At 40.3% G+C, this 23471-nt stretch overlaps 1 protein-coding gene and 1 long non-coding RNA gene across 4 annotated transcripts in view; one reads left to right on the forward strand and one right to left on the reverse strand.

Annotated features, from left to right (window-relative positions):
• Window positions 1-23471, reverse strand: part of LOC126848065 (protein Wnt-7b) — a 52931-nt gene that overhangs the window by 3122 nt on the left and 26338 nt on the right. For 2 of the 3 annotated variants that reach the window (XM_050588602.1, XM_050588598.1), the window contains exons 2-5: window positions 16297-16517; window positions 2319-2433; window positions 2121-2192; window positions 1866-1953 (exon numbers count right to left, since the gene is read on the reverse strand). In XM_050588602.1, coding sequence (XP_050444559.1) covers window positions 1866-1953; window positions 2121-2192; window positions 2319-2433; window positions 16297-16517 — 496 coding nt within the window. The remainder of the gene's footprint in view (window positions 1-1865; window positions 1954-2120; window positions 2193-2318; window positions 2434-16296; window positions 16518-23471) is intronic. The other variant, XM_050588599.1, reaches the window with a different exon arrangement.
• The window catches only part of LOC126848069 (uncharacterized), a 46317-nt gene that overhangs the window by 1656 nt on the left and 21190 nt on the right, over window positions 1-23471 (forward strand). The window contains exon 3 of the long non-coding RNA XR_007687205.1: window positions 5932-6025. This is a non-coding gene — a long non-coding RNA (uncharacterized LOC126848069). The remainder of the gene's footprint in view (window positions 1-5931; window positions 6026-23471) is intronic.

A 23471-nucleotide genomic window follows, 5' to 3' on the forward strand; every position in this document is an offset into this window, starting at 1 on the left:
GTGTTTTGATTATATTTCGATATTTACATACGTATGACCGACTTATGTTTTGCATATAACTCGCACTATTTGTGATTCGTATACGTATACCTGGTACAAATTAAACGAAAAGTAAAATCCTTAATCACATATTTGAACACCATACTTTCTATAGAGGTATGACGGTCAAACAATATTTTTAGAAATTAATTCGATATAAAGATTTCGCATAACCACGCCACTGGACGCGAGAGATACATCTCGGTTAACTCTGAACGACCGACCGCGTGATTTTAAATGGTTGTAATCGTATCGAGTGCTCATCTGTAAATTCCTGTTGCTCGATTCCCGATGGAGAGGGAGAGGAGGGGGATGGGAGAAGGCGGAAAGGGGGAAGGAAGGGGTCTCTCATTGTGCATCGGCCGCGAACGCGCGCGCGAGCGGATACGATACGATAGCAATGCGTACGAAACTGGTTTATATTTCGAATTATCTCCGTGGGGTGTGCCATGCAGGCGCGCGGGAAAGGTTAAAAAAATCGTCGGAAACATAAAGTATGTGCGCTGGGACGCGATCGACGTTGAGAATAAATCGTTAGCCCCGCAAGATCGAGGTATACATATACGTACACGTATACGATACGGCGATACACCGACGAAAGAAGAGTTTTTATTGACCGCCCGTAATAAAGGCCCATCGAAGAGGAAAGAAAGCTCGAAGGACGAACTTTCCCCAATTAAGGTACGCCGCCCTCGACCTCGGACATCGTTTCTCACAAACGTTCGTTTTCGATTGTCGACCTTTGTGCGCGAGCAAAGTAATCGTCTAATAGGAAAAGAATTTTAATCCTTGATACATTATAGCAATTTGATAAGTCTACAGTTGCTCTTAATCACTTTTATTCAACTATAAAAAGAATTATTTTAATAAACTCTGCAAACGTAGAGTAAAATATCAATATTACGTATTTTAATCAGATTATTGTGTGATAGTGATCATTTTCACAAGAAACACGATTGAAATGTCTAGATAATGTAAGGTGAACAAGTGCGTCCGTGCAAATCGATGACATTGTCTTCTTCGGGGATGATTGGCTTCTCAGGGTTATTGCGCGATAAATCAAATTTGATAGCGTCTAGTTTGCATACGCTTGGTACGAGAGATGCGCGCGTCTCATTATCGATATTACCGCCTTGTTATCCGATCTCAGATCGTTTCCCTCTCAAAATACTATTGATATGCTATTGATACGCTCATTTTTATACAAATATATATATATATATATATATATATATATATATATACACACTTATATATTTTTTTTGTTGACACTATATACGTGTAAATATAAAGTGTATTTCAAAATTAAACGATCAAACTTCTCTAATATGTTCTCAGTAGAGATAAGAAAAAAATGTTATATAAATACACACACACATACGTAGGCTGTAAATAAGTTTATAAACGTAAATGCGTTCGGAGCAAATTAAGTAACAGGTTAACGGCAACAGCGATGCATCCGCTTCTCTCGATTGCATTCTACATAATTTCTCGCGTATAATACTCTTTACTATGTAATCTTAAAATCACGTGTAATATAATTATACACGACGCGGTGATTGAGTAGCGACGAAGTACCATGTCGTCGTCAAATGTCGGCGAGCTTAATTTTCACGCTAAACGATTCCTCTCGCGAGTTACAGTAATTAGTATCGCTTCACGGCAATTATGACGTTCATTAAAGAGTTGTTGCTTTACGCTGACGCGCTTATCCGTCTGACTGGCTTTTGATGCTTTTCATATCCATTTTTTTTTCGCGAGAAAAGCCGTTCTTATAATTCCTATGAGGAGATAAAAATGCTACAGCGTCAATTTATTTCGCTTACCTTTCTTCCGGCTTTGTTGTTGTGAAGATTCATCAAGCTCCGAGCGTCTCCCTCGATTTCCCTCGCGTCCAGAAACCTACGCGCGAACCTAGCATTAAATTATAATATTAAAATTCACGCGTGTCTCTAGAGAGAGAGAGAGAGAGAGAGAGCGAGCGTTTGCGCCGTGTTTGACGTATCATGTCTGTCATCGCGAGGCAAACTAACGGAGTTAATAAGAATCTAATTAAAGCTTTGCTTAATTAATGATGATACCTCATCCCGTACGTGACGTCGGCGCTGCAACCACCCCACTCCCAGCCGTTCGGCGGTAATTCCTTCCTCGTCCTACAAAGAGATGCTATATATTTTAATCTAGCTATTTTAATTTATAATAACTTAAATTAATATTGCGTGTTATGTATACACACGCGCGCGCGCATATATACATGTCATTGTGAAATTTGCAAGTACCTTACAGCAGGTTCGCAACCGCAGGCGGTGATGTTGCCGCGGCTACAAGCTGCGGTAACCGCATACGTGACACCCGCCGAGCTTATCGCGTACGTGAAAGCCGCCTCCCTGCTGCCTGTAAATAAATTTATTAATTAAAAAAATATTTCAGTCCCGTCATATTATATTACAAGTGTCAAATTTAATTCTAAGTAAAATAGAAAATTTCGCAAGTGAATACAATGTATGTTTATGTTATATAAAAGCTGTAAGCAAAGAGATTGTCGTTACATGAATACGCTGCGATCAACATCGTTCGTAGATGACGTGAAACGTAAACGCACTCTCTCTCTTTCCGGGTCAATTAATAATTTAACGTTTACAGTTACGCGCGTGTGAACCGTGGTTCGTTTCAAATTTACACGTCGAGCGGAGATCCGAGGACTCTGCGCTTTCTTGCACGGAGTCCAAACCGGCGCTGTCTCGTCAAGCATTCTTTTCCGTCACGCGAATTTATTACAGCTAGTTGTTGCGACGATGCCGCGCGCGAGCGCAATTAATTACCCGCGTGAGCCTCGCTCTCGCCTCGTTTATGCCACGTCGAATGAATTACCGTACGTCCGTTTTCTCGCGATATCCATTTTTCACTCCATCATCATCGTCGTCGTCGACACCTACGCGCCGCTCTCAGGTCTGTCCGATTCAGTTGGCGTTTCACTCTATCGTCGTCAAATTCGCTCGCCTTTAATTCGCGTGTCCGTCGTGTCGGTAATCGCGCGATAATCTCATACAGATTCGTTTTATATAACACCGAATTTATAATTTATAACCAGTTTGCGTGGAGGAAATTTTCTCGCTCTCGTATAATTACCAGAGTATAGTATGAGAGAAACACATTGACAGAAACAATATAATGAATAAATTAAACTTCGGTTAATTATATACGTTTTATGCTTATCTATGGAACAAGTGCATTCCTTATCGAGTAGTGCTCGATCGTCATGTCGGGAAATAAAAAAGCGATCCGGTTAACTGTAATTACGGCGAAATCATCCTACACGATAACTCGAGTCGATGTTTGTTATGCGCGCGGCCATAATTCACAGCCACCGACACGCGCCTGCTTGCACTCGTGTATTATGAAAGTAAATAAGCGAGAGAAAGACAGCATGCATCCACGACTCTTGCAGTCGTCTTCGTTCTTTTGCGATGCGCGCTTTATTGCAATCGCGACAAGGTACGTCAGGATAAAGCTGTCTTCAAAATCACCGATGCGAAAGGAAGAGGGAGGGCTAAGATATATTTAAAAACGGAATCGCTATTTTTGAATCGGACTACTTTCTGGTGACTTTCTTACTCGTTGAGTGAGAGACGCGTTGAAATATCAACTTTTCTTTTATGCATTTTATATGGGTATGTATATTTCATGCATGTTTGACAGCAAAGTGAATTTCTGCAAATATTATTGAGCGACTTTTACTTATAAATGAATAGACTGCAGGCGAACTAAAATATACATACACTCGTAACTCTGTATTTCTAGCGCGTCGAGATGAAATAACTTCTCTATTTTTAACAATCAATCTTCATTCTTAATGTCCAATAAATACATGTGCAGAATAAAAGCGCGCTATTGACACATACAAATACTTTCTGTTCTTTCACGTTACGTAAAGTTACGTATAACAAATGTATAAAGTAATGGAAAGCAATTAAAAAAAACAAGATATTAAAAAACGGTAGATATTGAAAAAGAGATATTTGAAAAAAAAATATAACGTACCAAGAATGTTGTGGTTTGACGATGATTAGGCGCCATTAATTGAATTGTCTTCTTATACAAGAAAAGGGATGATTCTCGAGAGAACAATATCGAATGTAGGATGTTTGGAAAAAAAATATACAGAGCCAACCTAAATAGAATCGCGTACATTCTCGATGCTTTTATTGTCAGATTGTTAGTTGCTTACCACGATAATGTTCTTGCCCGTTGTCGCGCAATGGCACTCACGGTGAGAAAACAAACACGTTTACGCCTAGCAAGATTGCGGCCATGATGCTGCACTTTTTGCCGCACAGTTTCTGTCACGAAGACTAAGAACATAACAGGACGGAGTACAGTCCTTATGTGGGAAGATGAAAGGTTTCGATGTCTGTTACGAGCGAGGCTGTTTCCGCTTTATATGTAGCGGCTGATTTCTGTTAGATTTCTCTATTAGACTTGGATTTCTTAATTTCTATTAAGAAATCGATAAAAATTCTTTTGAGAATTCTGTCTCTAGAAATTGACATTGGAATGTCCTATTTTTCTCATAGACTTCTTCATCTATATTTTGTTTTATTAATAATGGAAAATTATAGGGAGAGCAAGTTTGAGAGGAATTGCGACATTTCTGTTTACGGAAGCGTTTTTCACCCGACACTTTGCGTCGAATCGAAAAAGGAGCCGATTGTCCCGAGACGCGAGAGCGGGCGCATCGGTCAAAAGGTTGATGAATTTATGCCGAGCGTTTATGTCAAAGGACGGCAGCGCGGCCATCCGTTTAACGTCGGAAGAGCTGGTAAGGGGTAAATTTATCGTTTCGTCGGCATTTGTGCCGCGACGCGGCGGCTCTTCTTTTTCTCTCTCTCTCTCTCTTTCTCTCTCTTTCTTGCTCTCTCGCTTGCTCCGCCGATGGGCGGAGAGGAGAAAGAGAGGTGGCCTTTTCACATAAATTCATTTCAGCTGTAAAACGTGAACGCGCCAAATGAGCACCGCTTCCATATTAGGTCACGGCTCACGGTGATACCGAAGAGTCGTTGTTCATGCCGAACCGGCGAGAGAGTAGGCCTCAATCTATTTGCACCGTACATTATATACGTATTGCCATCTGTGTACGTGCGTTTGTGCGTGCGTCGTGTATGTCACTTTGTCCGTGTGCTTATTAACGTCTGAAAATATTGCGGAGCGACGAGTAGGAACGAAAATGGATTATCCGGCGTGCAATAGTATTCTCGTTGAAATTTATCTTCGTTCGAAGTGACGGGATCGCAATCATTTTTGTGCAAAAGAACGAAGGAATGTCTTCATTATTCGCGCCTGATATTTACTGATTCCGAAGTTTCGCTCGGATTCGATTATTCGCGAAAGTATCAGCAGACGTTTAAGCGACAGCTGTAAAAAAAAAAGCAGCATAAGGGAACGAGCCCCGCGATCAATCGTTATACCTGGACGATCTTTTAATTTATATCATCGCGTTTTAAGTGACACGTGTAATAGCCATACGAAATTTATAAGCCGCCGTGTCGACGAACGTGAGCGATTATTTACGGTGATTACACGACACAAAATCAATTTTGATAATGAGTTTGATCTCATTGTAATTCTTTGACCATCCATTTCTTAGCGCGATGTTCATTTCTCGAGCAAAAATATGTCATTAATATATGTATAATATTACACACACACATATTTGCAAATATATTTTAAAACCAGGACACCAGTTTTCGTTTTTCTGTTATAAATATAATAAAATATAACAAAAAAATCATAATTTAAACTTTTATTTCATTTCAATAGATATTATAATCTTACTTAAAATATATCTGCATAGTATCATTAAAATTCTCCATTATATTGTATTTTTTGTTTCAGAATTATTGCATTCATGTGGGAAAAATGATTCCGTCACACATCATGGGAGAGAGAATCTTCATCGAGTTCCATCACTCATCGTGGCGAGAGAAAGGTAGGACTTATCAAAAGATTTTCAAATTAATTAGTGAACAGAAAAATTGGCGTAATGCGTGAGAATCGAGTTGATTAGTCTGGCGGGACCAGACACTAATTGATGCGCGAGAATCTACGACTAGTTGCCGGCGTTAAAACTGCCACGAGGTAATTCCAATGAGAATTAAATCTCGCATCTTATCTTTCGTGTATATCGGTGAGACACATTTATAACGATGGATCTCAAATATGTGATGCGTCGCAACATCCACCCACAACGCACGCATTGTCCGAGATGGCGCGTTTCTTTTTCTGCCTGACTCTACGTTATTATATCCGCGATTTTATGCCCCGCGAGTCGACCTTATTAAAGGTAACGAGCCCGAGTGTATCGTGCCCGGGTAATAAAATATTTCGCGCGATATTACTGCGCCATTGAGATGGTATCTTAACTCGTTATTTTTTCAAAACGAGAGGGGGATGATTTAATTCGACTAGAAAAAGACGCTTGTCTTAAAATTTATAAAAAGCTTCCTTCGACACTGCATGAGCCTCTCGGAAGTCAAACTAAATGGATCTTTTTTTTAATTTCTTAATTTTTATATCAACATATAGTACTAATTAAAAAATTTAAAAAAATGTACAACAAATGGAGTTGATCAATTTGACTTTTGAGAGATTTATATGTATTTCTCGTAGTAGATGGATCTAGTAATGTGATCTGTTTACGGATTCTTTTCATACGTAGTGGCGTATCAAATATACTCAACGTAATTTAATATTTTATGGGATCGAGATACATCTGCGCGATTTTAATGTTAGGATTGATATTATTATACTCGATAAAATTCAATATGTAATTGTGTATTTTATTTATTTATATAGATTTACTCTCTCTCTCTCTCTCTCTCTTTCTATCTTTCTCTCTCTCTCTCTCTTCTAATCGAACCTATTCATTAATTGCAATGCAAGTAGATGCATTTATTAAAGTATTAACGCTAACAGTTTAAGCAAGCGAAACATGTGCAAACTGTATCATAAACTCTCAGTGGGTGGACGCTGAGAAGAGAGCGATATCGTCTTAGTGAACGAGCGTGTTCCGGCCACCACGCGTGGCGATGTTTCGTCTTGTATCACCTCGTGTCCGACAAGATCTTTATTTCGTCGTGAGAAAAATTTGTCCGCTCGCTCCTACGTATACAGGCACGTATACACACATGTGTATGTGTGAAACTTGCTTTCGCTCTCGCGCTTTGTCTCTCCTCTCTCTTTCTTTTCGCTCGTCGTGTCGGGGTTAAAGGTTTCGCGCGTCCGCGTCTCTTATATGCACGCATGGGTATTGTGTACGGGAAATCCTTATTGGCCCGCGGCGTTTGTCACAGGAGGACAGATCATTCGCCCTCGACTCGCCTACGCAGCCTGTATCGATGGTAGGTCCGGTACCATTGAACGGTACCAAGACGAATGAAATGTCGCTTCTTTTTTTCGTTTTTCGCGGTCGATCTGTCTGTAAGGACGTTTGCATAAAGCTACGTATATACACATACATATACGTGAAGTGTTAAAGGAAAAAGTACGCCAACCATTGCTCTTATCGTTAGATAAGATGTTAAACATAGGCATTAATCAGGATCCCCGCGATAACATCGTAAACATCCTCTGATCCGCTGATTATTTTTCGCGATAGTTATGATCCGGTCTGGAATGAAATATTATTGTTATTATATCGCGCATCTTTATTCCAATTCGATTTTTTTCCGAACTTAATTACGCCGATTTGGGAAATATTGACAAATTGATGAACGAATCGAGAATAAGTTATTATTTCGCTCTCTTAATCGAGGAGATAATCTAAAACCTCTTAGAATGGAGTGAGATCTTTTAATTTGCGTTTTGCGTTCGTTAAGGACACTATCGCCAATCTCAGAAAGATCTTTTTGTAAACGAACAGTTCGAGTTACAAGCTATCGTAAGAAACTTGATTCATCGACGAAGCCTTGGGCGAACTTTTGTCAGAAATGACATTGCTCGCCGATGCAACGAGCAGGTAGTAATTAATATATATGACTTGGTTACTATCATAAATCAAATTAAATGACAATTCAGTAGCGCTTTGCGAAAACAACCTATAAGACGCAGAATTTACTGAAATTAGAAAGATTATCTTAGTTGTAAAGAAAGTTAGTTATTATATGGCTCTTTAATAATCAATCGTCTGAAAAAATTACCTAAATATAGCATCGATGTTGGAAATTTGAAAGTGATATAATTTTCCTTTTTTATTTGCATTTTTTTAATAAAATAATTTTTAAAGTAATTTTAATCGCTTGTGATATATTTTGATCGAAAATATTTGTCCCATTTACACGAAACGTCACATGATAAGAACTGTCACATACACTCATCAGAATAATTATGCAACCGAGTATAGGAGTCGGGAGTTAAAAGATTAACGACTTTAGGGGGATGCGTGTGCCAGTTAAATCCCAATGGTCGCCGTGTCGTTTAACACTTATGTCTACGGTTTAACGCCGGCGCGGTCGATTGTTTTCATAATACGGATCTGAGAAACAGAAAGAGAGAGAAAGAAAAGGGCGTGAGAGAAGAAGAGACGTTCCAAGAGTTATTCATGAGGCATAACCGCGCGATGATAGCATGCGGGGTGGAATATTTTAGAGCCCGCGTTTTCTCTCTCCCTTATACAATGGTGTAAAAGTAATGCACGTGCGATTCAGTACGTTTTCTCCCCTCCAATCCCCTCCTGCCCCCCTTTTGTGCGACGATGGATGGACCGAGGCACGACAAAGAGCATCGCACGACTCTCCTCTCCGCGAGACGGACGAGAGAGCGGGACCGACTTTTATGGTCATCCCTTTTGACCGTCCTTTTGTAATCTGAAACTACTTGCCCGCGCCGATTCAATGAATAATCATCGTTCAATCATCATAAACCGCCGCCGAGTAGCGATTGCTGGATTAAAGCAGAGTGACCGCATTTTTTGGCGCGCAATCAAAAAACAAAAAAAAAAAAGAACGATCGAAATGCGCGGTATATTAATCGCAGTATTTCCGATGAGAGATTGAGGCAATTAATTTTACTCGGCATAAGTACGATGAGCAATTAACGAAGCTTATAATTATGAGAAATTAATTTAAGCATGCCAAATTTTGCACTTGAATTATTTTGTTACTCTTGATAAAGTCAGATATGCTACTTTTCAGCAGGCACGCACGCACACATAAATAAACACATACAGTAACATGCAAAGCTGAGAAATTAAAAATTGCAGATTGGCCGATTTTAACGCAACGGTTATGAATAATTTTTTACGACCCTAACAAGGACCACCATCGCGGGTATAATGAATGCTTAATCAACGCTAAAATCAACGAACGTTTATTCGATTTTAACGAATTGCACGTGGTTCCGATTCAGTTTTTATGTGAAATCAGCACGACTCCTTTCAGTACCGTCGGACAAAAATCTGATAAGAATAATCGCGCGCGATTCTTATTCCATCGACAAGTTGAACTCGATCAGATAACACGGGACAATTAACCAATTACTATAATTAAGACGCACTTAGCATTTGTTTGATCCAAGTCCGACCATTGAATTTGCATTCGAATCCACTTTGAGCTCTCATGCTTGTTTTTTTTTTTTCGTCGAGGGATCTCATTTTTAACGAGGTAGCCCGACGTGATTTTTCTTAACTGATCCGGATCGTGGTAAGCGATAAATATGTGGTATAATTTCTCTCTCTGTATTAAGAATTGCTGATAAATTTTCAGAATTAAATTGTTTACTATAATAAAAACCCAAAATTTATACAAAAGAAACTATTTCTCCATAATTGTTTACAAAAGCTTATGTCATAAAGATCACTTTGATTTTATCATATATATTACAACATAGTTTCCTGAATTATAATATATGTATATTTTGTATATCTGAAGATTGTTAAAAATATGTGAAAATCAAAGTAACTTGCATGAGATCTTTGTAAATAATTTTCGTCACTTTTTAAGTTATGTTTATTAAATAAACAATAATTTATAAGAATAAAATTTGATTCTCTCAAGATCACTAGAGCTTCAAATCCATTAATAATATTCATTATCATTTATTCATTATATCCTTTTCTCTAATCATATATGATAAATCATTGTTTGGTGCACAAAGGCTGCTTCACTTCACTATCAGAGCATTCCAGGTATCTTACCTGGTAAGGTGCTACTAGATGCGATATTAAATAACGTCGACCGAGAGAGAGAGAGAGAGAGAGAGAGAGAGAGAGAGACGGAGAGAGAGAGAAAGAGAGGCCCCTGTCACATAGACGTGTAATGTACTTAATGCGACATTGTACACTCATATTCGCGCGAGGCTGCTGCGACGGGGGGTCACATCTAATATATCAGTTAGTCCAGAGATCCATGGCCATATCTCGTTTACGGTGTTCGTTATGTTATGCTGGTGATTTATAGCTGTCCTGTGTGCTCTCTCTCTCTCTCTCTCTCTCTCTCTCTCTCTCTTTCTCTCTATTCCGCGAGATCTCTCTGTCTTCCTTCTCGCAGTATCGCTAGAACGTAAACATAACATGTAGTCGTAACAATATCTCTTCTATCACGAAACATTTTGCAATATAGTATAAATTATTTATACAATATATGTATATAGAATTTAATAAAATTCACACACATCTATTATGATAAATTAATAAAAGAAATGACTGCGTTGAATTTAATAATTAATTAAGATTTAGATAATGCAAAATTATTCATCGTATCGAGATTGAATAAGGGATCAAATCTCGAGATGTATCCCTCGTTGCCCCCAAGGCTCATGACTCAACTCGCGATGTTCGCGTGACACCGCAAGCGAACGAGGCATTATCGTTTGTTATTATAAACCGCGCGAAACTCTTACTCGAGGCCCGAGTACTTACCTACCTGTTATCAGAAGGGGAGAAAAAGAAAGAATTTCACAGCTATCTATCTATCTACCTACCTACTCTCCCCGAGCGTTTTCCTGGAAGGTATTTATCGTACACTGCTCCCGATGACCGGTTACATCTTAATAAGAAGGACACCATCGAGACAAGCGACGCGAATTCTCTCTCTCTCTCACTCACTCTCTCTGACTCTCTCTCTTTCTTGTACATCGTTATTAATGGCCTCGGTTGTCTCGTTGGCGATTTTCGCAGGGGCACTTGTCCACGGCAGCGACTTGGGGAAGGAGATACGCGCCGGTGTGTGATATATTAATTTATTAACTAGTTTATTTATACGAGGCGCTTAAAGAGGCCTTATATCCACAGACGGGGAGAGCCCCCGAGGACTCGAGCGAGCGCCTGGGCGCATCGGTCCATAACTCAATCCACACCAGGATCCTCCACGCCACACGCTCGTGTTGGTTGCCGTTGGCGCTTTTCTATACTAAAGTACGCTGAATTATATCGATCCCGTTCGTCTTACCGCCGTTCCTACCTTCGCCTTCGGCGAGTAAAATCATCGCCGAGCACGAGCTCAGACCGTGGCCAATAACGAGGGATCTAGTGAGAGGGACGGGGGAAGGGGGGAGGGGGAGGGGAGAAAGGCTCTCTCATCTATATTTGTAGATGGAAATTCGTCTCGCCGCATCTTCCTATAAGTTACGGTATCCGATGACCGACTACTATCGCGGATCTTATATACGTTCGCCGAGTGAATTACGATGCGACGCCTAAATCCACTCGAAATGTAATCGCGCTATCGGACGAAACGCATAATCGAGCGATCGACTTATCCCCGGAACGGACGTTCTCGGACGTGGTCTCGCCGTTATCTAAACAGATCCGCGCAGCCTCGTAATTTACCCGTGAATAAATATCAGTTCCGCGGATATATACGCGCGAGCGAGACCGAGGGATATGTCGCGATACGCGGCAATAGTAATTTTCTGTGTCCGATCATAAATTCCTGAAGGCAATTTCTCTTCTTCCTTCGGGCGGCACCTTCGCTCGCACACGCATCCCGTGTATTTTATCTAGTTTAGTTTTTTTTTTTCGCAGAGGAAGACACATGCGGAGCTTTCCTCGCGAATGTTATCACTCGCTGTTCGCGAGCCGATGCGGCCGTATATATCTTATCCCGAGCCAGCAGATACCCCAACAAGTTATCGAACAAATTAGCGGAACGATAAAGTTGACAGAGATAAATCGAGCCACGTTGCTTTATAAGCGCGATACAATTTCATACTGGGCGCTTTCGATATTGCCTTCTCTCGGTTATAAAACCGAGATCGGTTGTTAATTAAAAAAAAAAAATGCGATATTAAAAGAAACTTTAATTAATTTGTCAATTTTAAAAAATTGATATTTTTAAAAACAAAACAAAGAGGATATTATTTTGTTTCTCAAATTTATCTCCGCAATCTGATGGATCATTTTCCGCCACTGTTGGTCGCGCCGTGATTATTTACCCCGTCGTATTGACGCACGCGTGCGTGCGTGTGTTGAAACCGGCGTGTGCGCCATTTCGCACGATCGTCCGCACGACATAGTTCAATATGCATGTACATCGATGCGAAACAGGAGAATGAATGCATCGGGCTATGCACCAAGGGGGGGAACCGCAGGTAGGCAGGCAGGCAGGTAAAGGCAGGTAGACGCAGGCAGGTAGGTAGGTGTGTCCATGCGAGAGCGCCGAGTGTGGGCCAGTCCAGTTATTTGAGACGGATAAGAAGTTGAGAGAAAATGAAAAAAAAAAAAAAAGAAATACGCGAGCACGGGAGAGACCCGAGAACAGGATTGATATAGGTAGAGCGGAGGGAAGAGGGAGGAGGTGCAGAAGAGACGCTCTATCGAATTCAACAAAAATTGATAAGGCACCGCATTAACGCAACATCCTTGTCAATGGTATTCGGTTGAAAAGGGGAAAAGAGCAAAGAGATTTGTCTGTCTCGGCTTTTGTTCCCGTGCCTTCATTTATTGCTCGTTTGATACGCGATTCGAATTATTTTGTTACGTGAATAAGAATAAAGTTAACCCGCCATCCGTGAAGTTATATGCTGATAAGAACGGCGAGAGAACACAAAGTGACTTTTGGATCACAATTCTCGTTGTAGACAAAATAGAAATAAATTGAGATAATTATTACGCATTAACTAGAAAGGAGAGAAAGAGAGAAATGTCTTCGCATCTCGAAAAAATTTTTCGCGATGACGTCGGTGGGTCAGGAACGTCGTCCTGTTCGCTTGAATTTACAACGTATAGTCCGAGTAATGGATCTCTTAATCACGTCGTTTCATTTGGGCGATTAGACGATCACCGCCCACTACTTTTCTCGTATCTCGAAAAGAGTCTCCCGCGGGTCTTCGCCTAATTTATGAAAATGTATTCACTACGAATCGACCGAGTGGGCCGCGACGAATCGACTCGCATCTGTTTTAAGTAGCGTCGCTTCCGTAATGAGGGATTTTCAAATCGACAATGATTGACGTGCCTAATTATATTTAATTACAATCGTATCTATATTATATCGTTTTCGTTACGCGATTGTACGAATCGCACCCGCGGTGAGAAATCAACATACGTTTTTGTACGTGTGTATCTATATATCGCTATATCTCGGAGATATTTTGGAATTGCGCGTCCCGAGGTGTCTATATTTCTCTCTCGCAATACAGATAAATTAGAGTTTATCTCGGAGGGTATACTTCGATACCTTACGTATGATGCTACCAGAAATTTATTCCGTTCATTTATCCGCAGTCTCTTCTAACGAGCGATGCGACTCGACGGACCGTATTTTGTCTTCTACGTCATTTAATGCTTCTATTAATTTTGTATGTTTCTGTTTTAATCAAGCGCGTTAATTGCGTTTTATTTGTTTTGCTGTCTATACGTTTCTATACGCACATTCGTGCGTAGGATTATACGGGATGCATAATACGAGTGTTTTAAGAACCGGGGAAATATCTTGAAGAGCGTACATCGCCTCATTCGTAGCTTCGGCATGTCGAGCGGCTCCGTTAATTTCACTAATTAAGTTAGCGGCTGACCTCCCTGTCTGTTCCCCCCGTTCTTCCCTCGCGCCCTCCCGATCTCTTATGAGCGTTATTTATACTCTCTTTTGCGCATTAATTTCTGATTTTCTTATTTCTCGCCCGACTTCCTCCAGATTACTGTCGTTATTTTCGCTCTTCGCTTCGCGTCGATCGTCAAGCGCCGTTCTTTCTTATTTGGAGAAATGAATTACGCGCATTTTCTTTTAGATTTCAGATTTTATGATTTTATTCATAAATTGCTGAGAATCGCGAACTAGCTCGAGTCTAATTTGCGATGTGTGATCGCTTCGATGCTAATTTAATAGAAAAAAAAACAATTATTATTAGCGTAGTAAATTCATAATTAATTATCGCACATCGGCGTAGCGTATGTCTTCGTGTGACTTATGCAAATCCTTGCGTGTAATCGCGTTATTTTCTTCCAATCCCTTTCGCACACGACTTTACGATGCATTATACGCGCATTTTATTCAGCGTGGAATTCCAGAAGCTATAACCCGTGAACCTCTCGATGGTGACGTACGAGCCACGTACAATGGCAACAAGATGACGGGTAACAAAGTACGAGTGTCTCGTTGCGCGTTGTAAATCACATCGCGTTTACCAGACTTTATATTCTCTTCTTCCTCGGCTTCCAGTTTAATCCGTTGTTAATCATGAGAAATCGCCTACTTTGGGCCACCGCGAAACTGCCCTTTGTATACAGGGTGCTACCGAGATTCTATTAGAAATAAAAAACACAATGATATAAAAAAAAAAAATTATCTTGAGCTTCCCGAGAAATTATATAATCGCGATCGAGTTTATCGCTGATTTTCTCTCAATTATATCTTTCCTGCGCTCTTAAGATTTTTGAAGATTCGCGAGGTTTGAAACGTGATCACCCTATACATATAGCGCCGAGTAGGTCCTCGACGTGGGACATTTATCCCTCCCCTCCCTCCACGTTCACGTTTACGGTTTTTAATGTCAGGATGACAAATATGTCGTATTTAATGATATTTATGCGAGCGCGGATCACACACATCAGCTTCCACTCACAGGACCCGGGGATTATCTTGTCCTCGAGAAATATCGTTTTCGCCGTTTGTCACCGAGCCGATCTGCCACATGACACGCAACGTGTCGGCGATTAAGTTACTCCTTGGGCCATCGAAAATTAAGAGGCGAGAAAATTAAGGACGCCTGTCGTACATCAAGCGCGCCTTTAAATAATTGCGCGTTGTATCTCATAAGAGAGATTTCGTGCTTCCTTTAGCTATGGATAAGACGAGTATAAAGTACCTTCTCAGATTAGCGTTAAAACGTTCCGAATAGATTATTTAATTCGATAATTTCCGATCGATAATTTCAATCGCGCAGAGAAAAGTTAACGAGTGGAATCGAAGCACTCGAGTTAGATTTGCAAACGGAAACTCGTTCCGTTCTTTTACCGTTATATCACGGTCAATCCTTCGTTGAACACACACACACACACACACACACACACACGCGCGCGCGCGCGCGCAAGAATGCGTATTACTTTTTATTTATTGGCTTCGTGAAATTATGGACGACGATGCGAATATTTAAGATGCGCATTTTAATTTGTTAACTGAAGACCGCTGAAGAAGAGTTAAGATATATACGTTCGCTTATATTGTATATTCAACTAGCCATACCGTAATAATTTTCACGCTAAGTGGCTGGCTTATTAATTTGACTTCGAAATCACATCTCTTATTGCTGGAAAGATATTTGATAATTAAAGAGAATCCGACTAGAACATTCATTTAGAATACAAACGGACAGGTCGATAGTGAAGCACGGGAGGACGGGGATTCTAATCAGGATATAATTAATATAATACACGTTTACAACTGCCTAATAGAACGCGAGAGTAACTAATGACCGTGTATCTTCATCTTTAACTCGTAACGTTTCGAAAATGCTCCGACATAGGCACGTAACGCATCGGTATACCGGGTAATAAGTTATACATCTTTATGCACGCACGTCGGAAGGATGAATCTTCCGATGTATTTAAACTTACTTTTTTTTCCTAAATTTTCTATTACTGTTTTCCCGTCACGCGCGCGCGAAACATCGCGAACGAATGGCCGCGCAATTTTACACCGTTTTATCCTTTTGTAGGGATGTAGCGGAGTATAAGAAGTACAAGCGCGCGTATACAAGCATTCGAGATATATTACACGCTGTAATAAATACGATGCGCGCGCGCGGTGACAGGACAATCCTTCTTACCCACTACCACCACGTGGCCGAAGACCTGATCGTTGGACACGTGGGAACAGTTCCAACGGTGATGTCGGAACTGGTGCCGGCACTCGCGCAGACCCAATGCGGCGCCCTCGCCCACCGCCGGCATGGCGTGCGGCGCTTTTCTGCACTGCTCGCGTTGGCTTTTCGCCAAACCGGGAATACGGCTGCAGACGGCCGCGCCGACCACCATTGCCCCGACCACCCTGAAACAGAGGCATCCGGATTAAAATTATGCGATATAGTGGACACGGTCATAATGGAAATCGTGAACAATAATATCTGGTTAAGATATATAATAGGATATTGTTAATCGCTCTTAAATCGCATTCTATTAACACGAATTAACGGAATAAACGGAAAATAAAATTGTTACATGACTCCTATTTAAAAAAAAAAAAAATTTTTAATTTTGTCATCCACACGTATAATACACACACACATAGTACTCAAATATTAAATAATTTTATATATATGCATATATATGTATAATTTGTATTAAAAACACTTTACGTCTCTCCCCCGTCCTATCTTTATCGTCCTTATTTCGAGCTTTTAACGAGCAAGCTGCGTGAACGGAGCGATTAACAGGTGCTAAAACCGAAGCGACGACAAGCTGAAACTTGATATCCTCAGCCTCCTGCTGGTACGTTGCGTAATTTATATCCCACAACGCAAAGCATACTCTCCCAAGTATTCTTACAAAAGGCGCTTATTCATATTTAAATTCTCCCCTTTCACGACAAGTAGAATGGAAAATATTCACGAGTGCTTTAGATCACTTTAAAAGTGACTCATAAAATCTTGCTGTCCATCCGTCATCCCGAGATAGCTATAAATAACACCTTTCATCGAACCACTTACGCGATTCTGTTATTCTTTCTGTGATCATTGATGAAATATTGAGGCGCCCCGGGTATACTTGAGGGTGAGTTATCGAGTCTCTCTCGGGGCTGGATAAGGTAAGAGGGGACTTCAGGTAGACGACGAAGAGGGAGAAGGACCGTGCGCGAGGATAGAGACAGAGGATGTAAGATAGGCAGGCTGAATTTCTGAGAAGCATGAAATTGCGACGATTACGTCGCGTCCCCGGGGCGAGAATTATTTGCATTGGAATGCATCGCGCCGGTGGCCGCCGAATCTCCCCGGTCGGTGGGACAATCTACAGGGTGTCCGGACGACGAACGTGAGAAAAGGAGAAGGGGGGGGAGCCGCGGCATGCCGCCGCGAAAACGAGCCCGCCCGAAATTCGCCCGGAGGGGTCCCGCTTTCGCTTCCCTCCGTCTCTCGTCGCTCTCGCGAGGCATAAACGAGGAAGACGTTGACGCGAGGGGGCCCGTCGTCGTCCCTTCAAAGAATCTCCTCGCGAACGCATTCGTGACTCCCCTTTAACGGAAAGATGCAATCGCCTGCAAGGGGCCCGTCGAGGTGAAAAAAAAAAATTAAAGAAAGAGAACGTTCCACGTCATTTCTCATAATAATACGAGACGGTGAGAACGGATTCCTTCTTCTTGTCCCCCGTGTATTTAATTCCAGTTGCGCGCTTTCTCTCTCTTTCTCTCTCGACAATGGCTCGATTTGACCGCAAAACTAATCGGAGATGCGAGCGATTCACAGAAAAATCTGAGTGTATTGACTGCGAAAGAAGCGATAACGTTAAATGTTAGCGGTTACATTCTTCTTCTGTTTAATTACGCTCAGGATACATCATCCGTTAGCCTTCATTAGACACAAGTTGCCTCTGGCATGTGACGGACGAATAGGTGATAGCGGTAACTCATTTGTCTTCATTGCTCGTTGCTTACGTTGCGTTAACATGCACTTTATCACAATTATGTCCGCACTGTTACGGTGAATTATAACGAATTATTTCTCATCTTTCGACGAAGGAAATTTGATCATGATACATTGAGTATTAATTTTATATATATTTTCTATGAATACATATTTTCTATAGGAAACTTTTTGTTCAGAATTAAATTTCTGATAAAATCTCAAAATTTGACCGGAACGTTTGGACCCACCCTGTATAGTTCAACTCTTATATCTCTATAAACCGGATTATATTACACTTATATCATTATATATATTTTTATGTTTTTATTTATTAGTTGAAAAAAATCTTTTCAGAGAACTTATGCGCGTGCGCGCTTCTCTTTAGTATACTGGTCGTATAAAAGGGAACAACGGACCCGCGTACATACGCTCAGCAGCAATCTACACGTAGCCATTAGCGCGTAATGTATAACATCACGCCCGTCTCATACGGAGGCTAATGGTGTGCTATTTGCGACAGGGTATCGCTGCACCGTTCGCCACCGATTGTTAAAGTCGCTGTCAGGACGTTTCAATTGTGTATCGTGTTCACCGTCTCATTTTTATCAAACATTGTCATTACGTATAATTCGATGTAGAGTTATATTGAAATATTTTTTTTTTATTAAAAAATATATGCATTTATATTTATAGTAAATGTTTCATAGCAAGATTATATTTTTCGTAAAAAATTACAAAGTCGTGACAAGACCTTTTCTCTTCGACAGTCCAACCGTTCCACCGTCAATTTGAATGATATCGACTTGTCTATCGTATTATCGTAACGAAAGATACGACTCATTATCGTGATCAACCGCCGTGTTCTTGGCTATTTGGCATTACTCAATTTGCCGTAATGACTACTTCGTGCGGATCGGACAGCCGCGGAGAGAAGGAACACTACGAATTCCAGAAAAATAGGAAATCGAGAGGAAATAATCGGCCTTATATACGCGATATTCTTTGATTTTGTCGATAAGCTACTGTTGGAATGTCTTCGCCGCACGTGTATAGAAAGCTCGCGAAACTCTATATATATATATATATATATATATATATATATATATATATATATATATATATATTTTTTTTTCACGAGAAATTGAACCAATTTATGTAGCGCTCTATGAAGTATTATTAGTTTATTTCGCTTTAAGGCACTTTAGACTAATTTTCGAGCATAAAGTATGGAACGATTTCGCGTTCGTGCTTGCTCGCAAATGATGTATAATCGGCAGTTGCAATCTTTCCTAGAGCTAGCCTGAACACTTCGATTAAGTTCTTTTTAGAAGTTTCTTGGATCGTGTATTTCTCCTGCACGTTTCGATTTCTCACTGTTGGAATTTTTCAACGGGATGAATCACGATCCGCCGATTCATCTACGCGGTTGCGTTTTTTTTTGAGAGAAACTTTCGTGCGGTTAGTCGCAGAAAGTCGAAATATATGAATCATCTTTGATGATATCAACGTACAAGGAAATTTGGTCGACTATCGTCGACTATTAAAGGATATTATTTTTAATCGATATTAAAGTTTCGGAGAATGCACAAAGTAATAGAAGAATCGAGATGCTCGCGATCGTACAATACAAATTTCGATCCGACTATTTTTATTCTTCGAAGTACTTTAGCTCGACGTAAATCCCTCGAATGATCTGTGGCGCTACGAGTATTTGTTAATGTCGGGTTGCATGGTATATTATGAGGATTGACATAGACATGCGGTGGAGATGCGAGAATATCGGTAGGCGCTTCTCGTTCCGCTTCGATGATATCTCGATAGTGATCGCGTCGTTTGGCACCGCGGGGGTTCCGCGGCCGGGAAAATCTTGGCTATATAATACACGTGTGTCGCTCTGCTTCCTCGAATAACTGTAAATCTTCGTAATGCCTCGTGCGATGATATCGAAGATGCCATCTGCAAAATGCTCCATTCGCTACAAGCGCCATATATCCAAGCGAAAACGAGAGAAAGATTACACAAGAAAGGAGAGAGAGGGATGATCAGATCTCGGTGCTCTCACGAAAAATTACTCTTGACGGAGCTTGATGGAATTTTGTCGAAAATTTAAATGTTAAGAGAAACTTCAAAATTTTCTTAAAAAATAAAAATAAAAATTTTATTAAAAAAGTATATTTTTTTCACAGTAATATTGCAAAAATATATCGAGTGCAAAACTTTTTTCGATTAATCCGTGGCTATGATTATTTTGAAATAACAAATCACCGCAATCCTTTCATGTTTCACTCACACATTGTAGCGATATATCGCGAAGGCGTGGATAAATACCATCTATGTGATCAATTGCGTTTATCACAGGATATATTTAACAAGAGGGAGAATGAGAGAGAGAGACAGTAGCAAACTTAATAATTATAGAGATCACTATGTACGTGTTTATATCTCAAGATCTCGATGTAGCTGAATAAAATCGAGCGAGCTCGGTCTAATTAACGTGATTGTATCGGGAATATTTTATTGTCTACACCACGCTACTTTTCAGATAGACACATATACATTTTCAAATATACGCAGAATCGAGATTAATTATGCTATGACTTACGTTACGTTCTAACGATAAAATTAATAATCATTTTATCATCATTAAAATCGATGGCTATATTCGTTTATCTCACCACCTATCGTGATAAAATTATAAAAAAAAAGAATGAATATTAATTTTTCACCATTGCCATATTTTATCCATCATTATCTCGGTAGAGATAATAGCGAGATATTTAGCCGGAACAAGATAATCTTTCCAAAGTGCAAACATTACGTCATCATGCAATCCTGAAAGTCACATTTCTCTCTCCTCGTGTTATTCCGCACCTGGATTTCGCATGTCTTTAATGTAAGCTATCGAGCGTTCGATGAAAAGAGAAACATTCTGTAAATTGCATGTTACAAGCCTCGAGATGACGCGTCTCTTTAAATCGTTTCGTCATTGAGCGCTCTGCCGAACACGTATCAACACACAACACGGAACCTATGTATCATTCTCTTATCTAGTTCGCAGATTCACGACTCGCGATCGTAAATTCGAGATATACTTAGCGGGGATATCTTTCCCGCATCGCGAGCGGCGCACGTGCAACTTCACGTGCGAGAATGTGGAAATCGTGAAATAATTTACTGGTGTGTGTCACGCGTTTGTGTGTAACAAGATTAATTGTCGAGGAAAATTCACTTCAACTCATTTTAATTTTAAATGTCAACGACGGAGTCTTTGTGCGCGGGGATTTTTCAATATATTTTATTCAGGATTTACGACAAGTTATTTTTAAAAAAGAAATATAGGTTCACGTTTTTTTTTTAACCGCGAGAGAGCTGCTTCACCCCCGCGTGAACGCTATTATCACCGTCTTGTCGTCCTGACGGAATTCGTTCAACTTTGTGTCCGAGATGAGCGCGGTCGCCGCTGTTGCTTTGTCCGTTTGTCCATCAGTGTCAAGAGGCTCCGAGATATATCCGTTGTCGAGGGGACCACAATGTGGATGCTTATCCGGCGTCAAATCTTCGAGACACTTTCTTACACGAGGCCGATATCTCGGCCGGTGGGTTTTTGCCGCGTATATACCACGCTCGGGCTTTCTTTGCTAGCGAGATTTCAGCTCGGCGGTCCATGGCGAATGGGTTTCGAGCACTCGATACGCCGTGACTAATCGAAAATGCCAGAAGGGTACCCGGTAGGGGCGGATTTACATCGTCTTGGATCTTTCACGCTCTTTGAATTAAATCTATAATAAAAGATTCGGGGAAAGATTGACATTGTAATTTCTCGGTTATTACGAATATCAATTTATTAACATTTATTGATCTTTTTTTTTTTTATATCTGTTATCTGCCATCGTTAAATTTCTATTGAAATATAGGTGCTCTCAAGAAAATCTTGATACCTCTCTGTCGGATCGTGATCTTTTTTTTTCCGGCCAATGTGTTCCTGTGTGCTTACGTTGGGATAGGTCCGACTCGTCTGCACACAATGATGGTGCCCACCACGACGATATTTAAAACGCTCTTTCGCTCTGGTTACGATGACTACTTCGTCAAGATTCGATACGCCCATTCTCGTTCTTACTATAAAATTAAACGTGCTTCACGGACATGACTCTCACAATGTTACTGGGTTGACCTACAATCACGATAGAGCGACTCCTCCTTGATTCAAAGAATCGAATCATTGACGAATCATCGATAATTTCTTCTTGATATATTCGTGATTTAACCGATGTATAAATATGAGTTCTTTTTATTATATAGTGGCATGAGCAGAGAAATATTAAAAGGAGAGACAGGAAAATTCTTTTGTTAGACAAAGTAAGGCGACATTAAAAAATTGTAAAAACAATGCAATTAACAAGTAAAGATGCGTAGAATAGCAATTTTTAGAAATAGTTCGAATTTAACTAAATCTCACAGAAAGATTCTCGTTGATGACGTATTTAAGTAAAATAAAACAGAAATAAAAAAAATTAAATATAATTAAATAAAATTCAAACTAAAATTAAATTAAAAATAAAAATAAAAGTAAAAATAAAATAATTTTCTTAATTCAATCAAGTTCAATAATTAATCAAGTTCACTATTCATATACGATATTACTCTCGAAATTCTTTCCTCGCGAAATTATTTGACGTAAAACAGAATATATATATATAGATTTTTAATCATTGCCTTCTGTTCGTGATCGAATTTACCTCGACGCTTCTTGTTGCTCGCTTTGTTTTTCTTATCCTTAAACCGGATAGTCACTTATCTTAATACGCCAATTTAGCCGCTATATTTCATCGTATCGATCGCGCTTAACAAGCAGTGTAACGATTCGCCCGTTTTATCGAGCCCCATGCGCTCCGCGATCGATGATTTATCGGCGTTCGGGAAAATTAAAAAGGAAATAGAAAACGCATTCGTGACAATTTATTACGACAATCGTAACCGACATCAGAGATCGCGATTTTCCCGCTGAAATTACAAAGATATGCACTAAAAGCGCGTACGATAAGTCGGCGCGCCGACGGATACGACTTGATCTCAGCTCGATTCAATGCGCGTGTCCACTTTGCATTGCGTGCGCGCGATACGCATAGATAAGGATTAGGGACTTACTAAGTGGTCCCCTCGTGAATGCGTCGTACACGCGGCGTGGGCCGGTGCGTGTGTTATTTAGTGATCCAATCCGCTTTAAGCAGGTACGCGCTTATACACGCGCGGCAAATTGTATATCTAATTCCCGTATTTATGGCGCGTTTATTGAATCCTTTGAATTTTTTACGCCTCCTGGCGTGATATCCCCTGATATCAATTGATAATCGATACGCATGTTCGATAATGTTGGAATAATT

Source organism: Cataglyphis hispanica, chromosome 3 (assembly GCF_021464435.1).
Source record: "Cataglyphis hispanica isolate Lineage 1 chromosome 3, ULB_Chis1_1.0, whole genome shotgun sequence".
NCBI lineage: Eukaryota > Metazoa > Arthropoda > Insecta > Hymenoptera > Formicidae > Cataglyphis > Cataglyphis hispanica.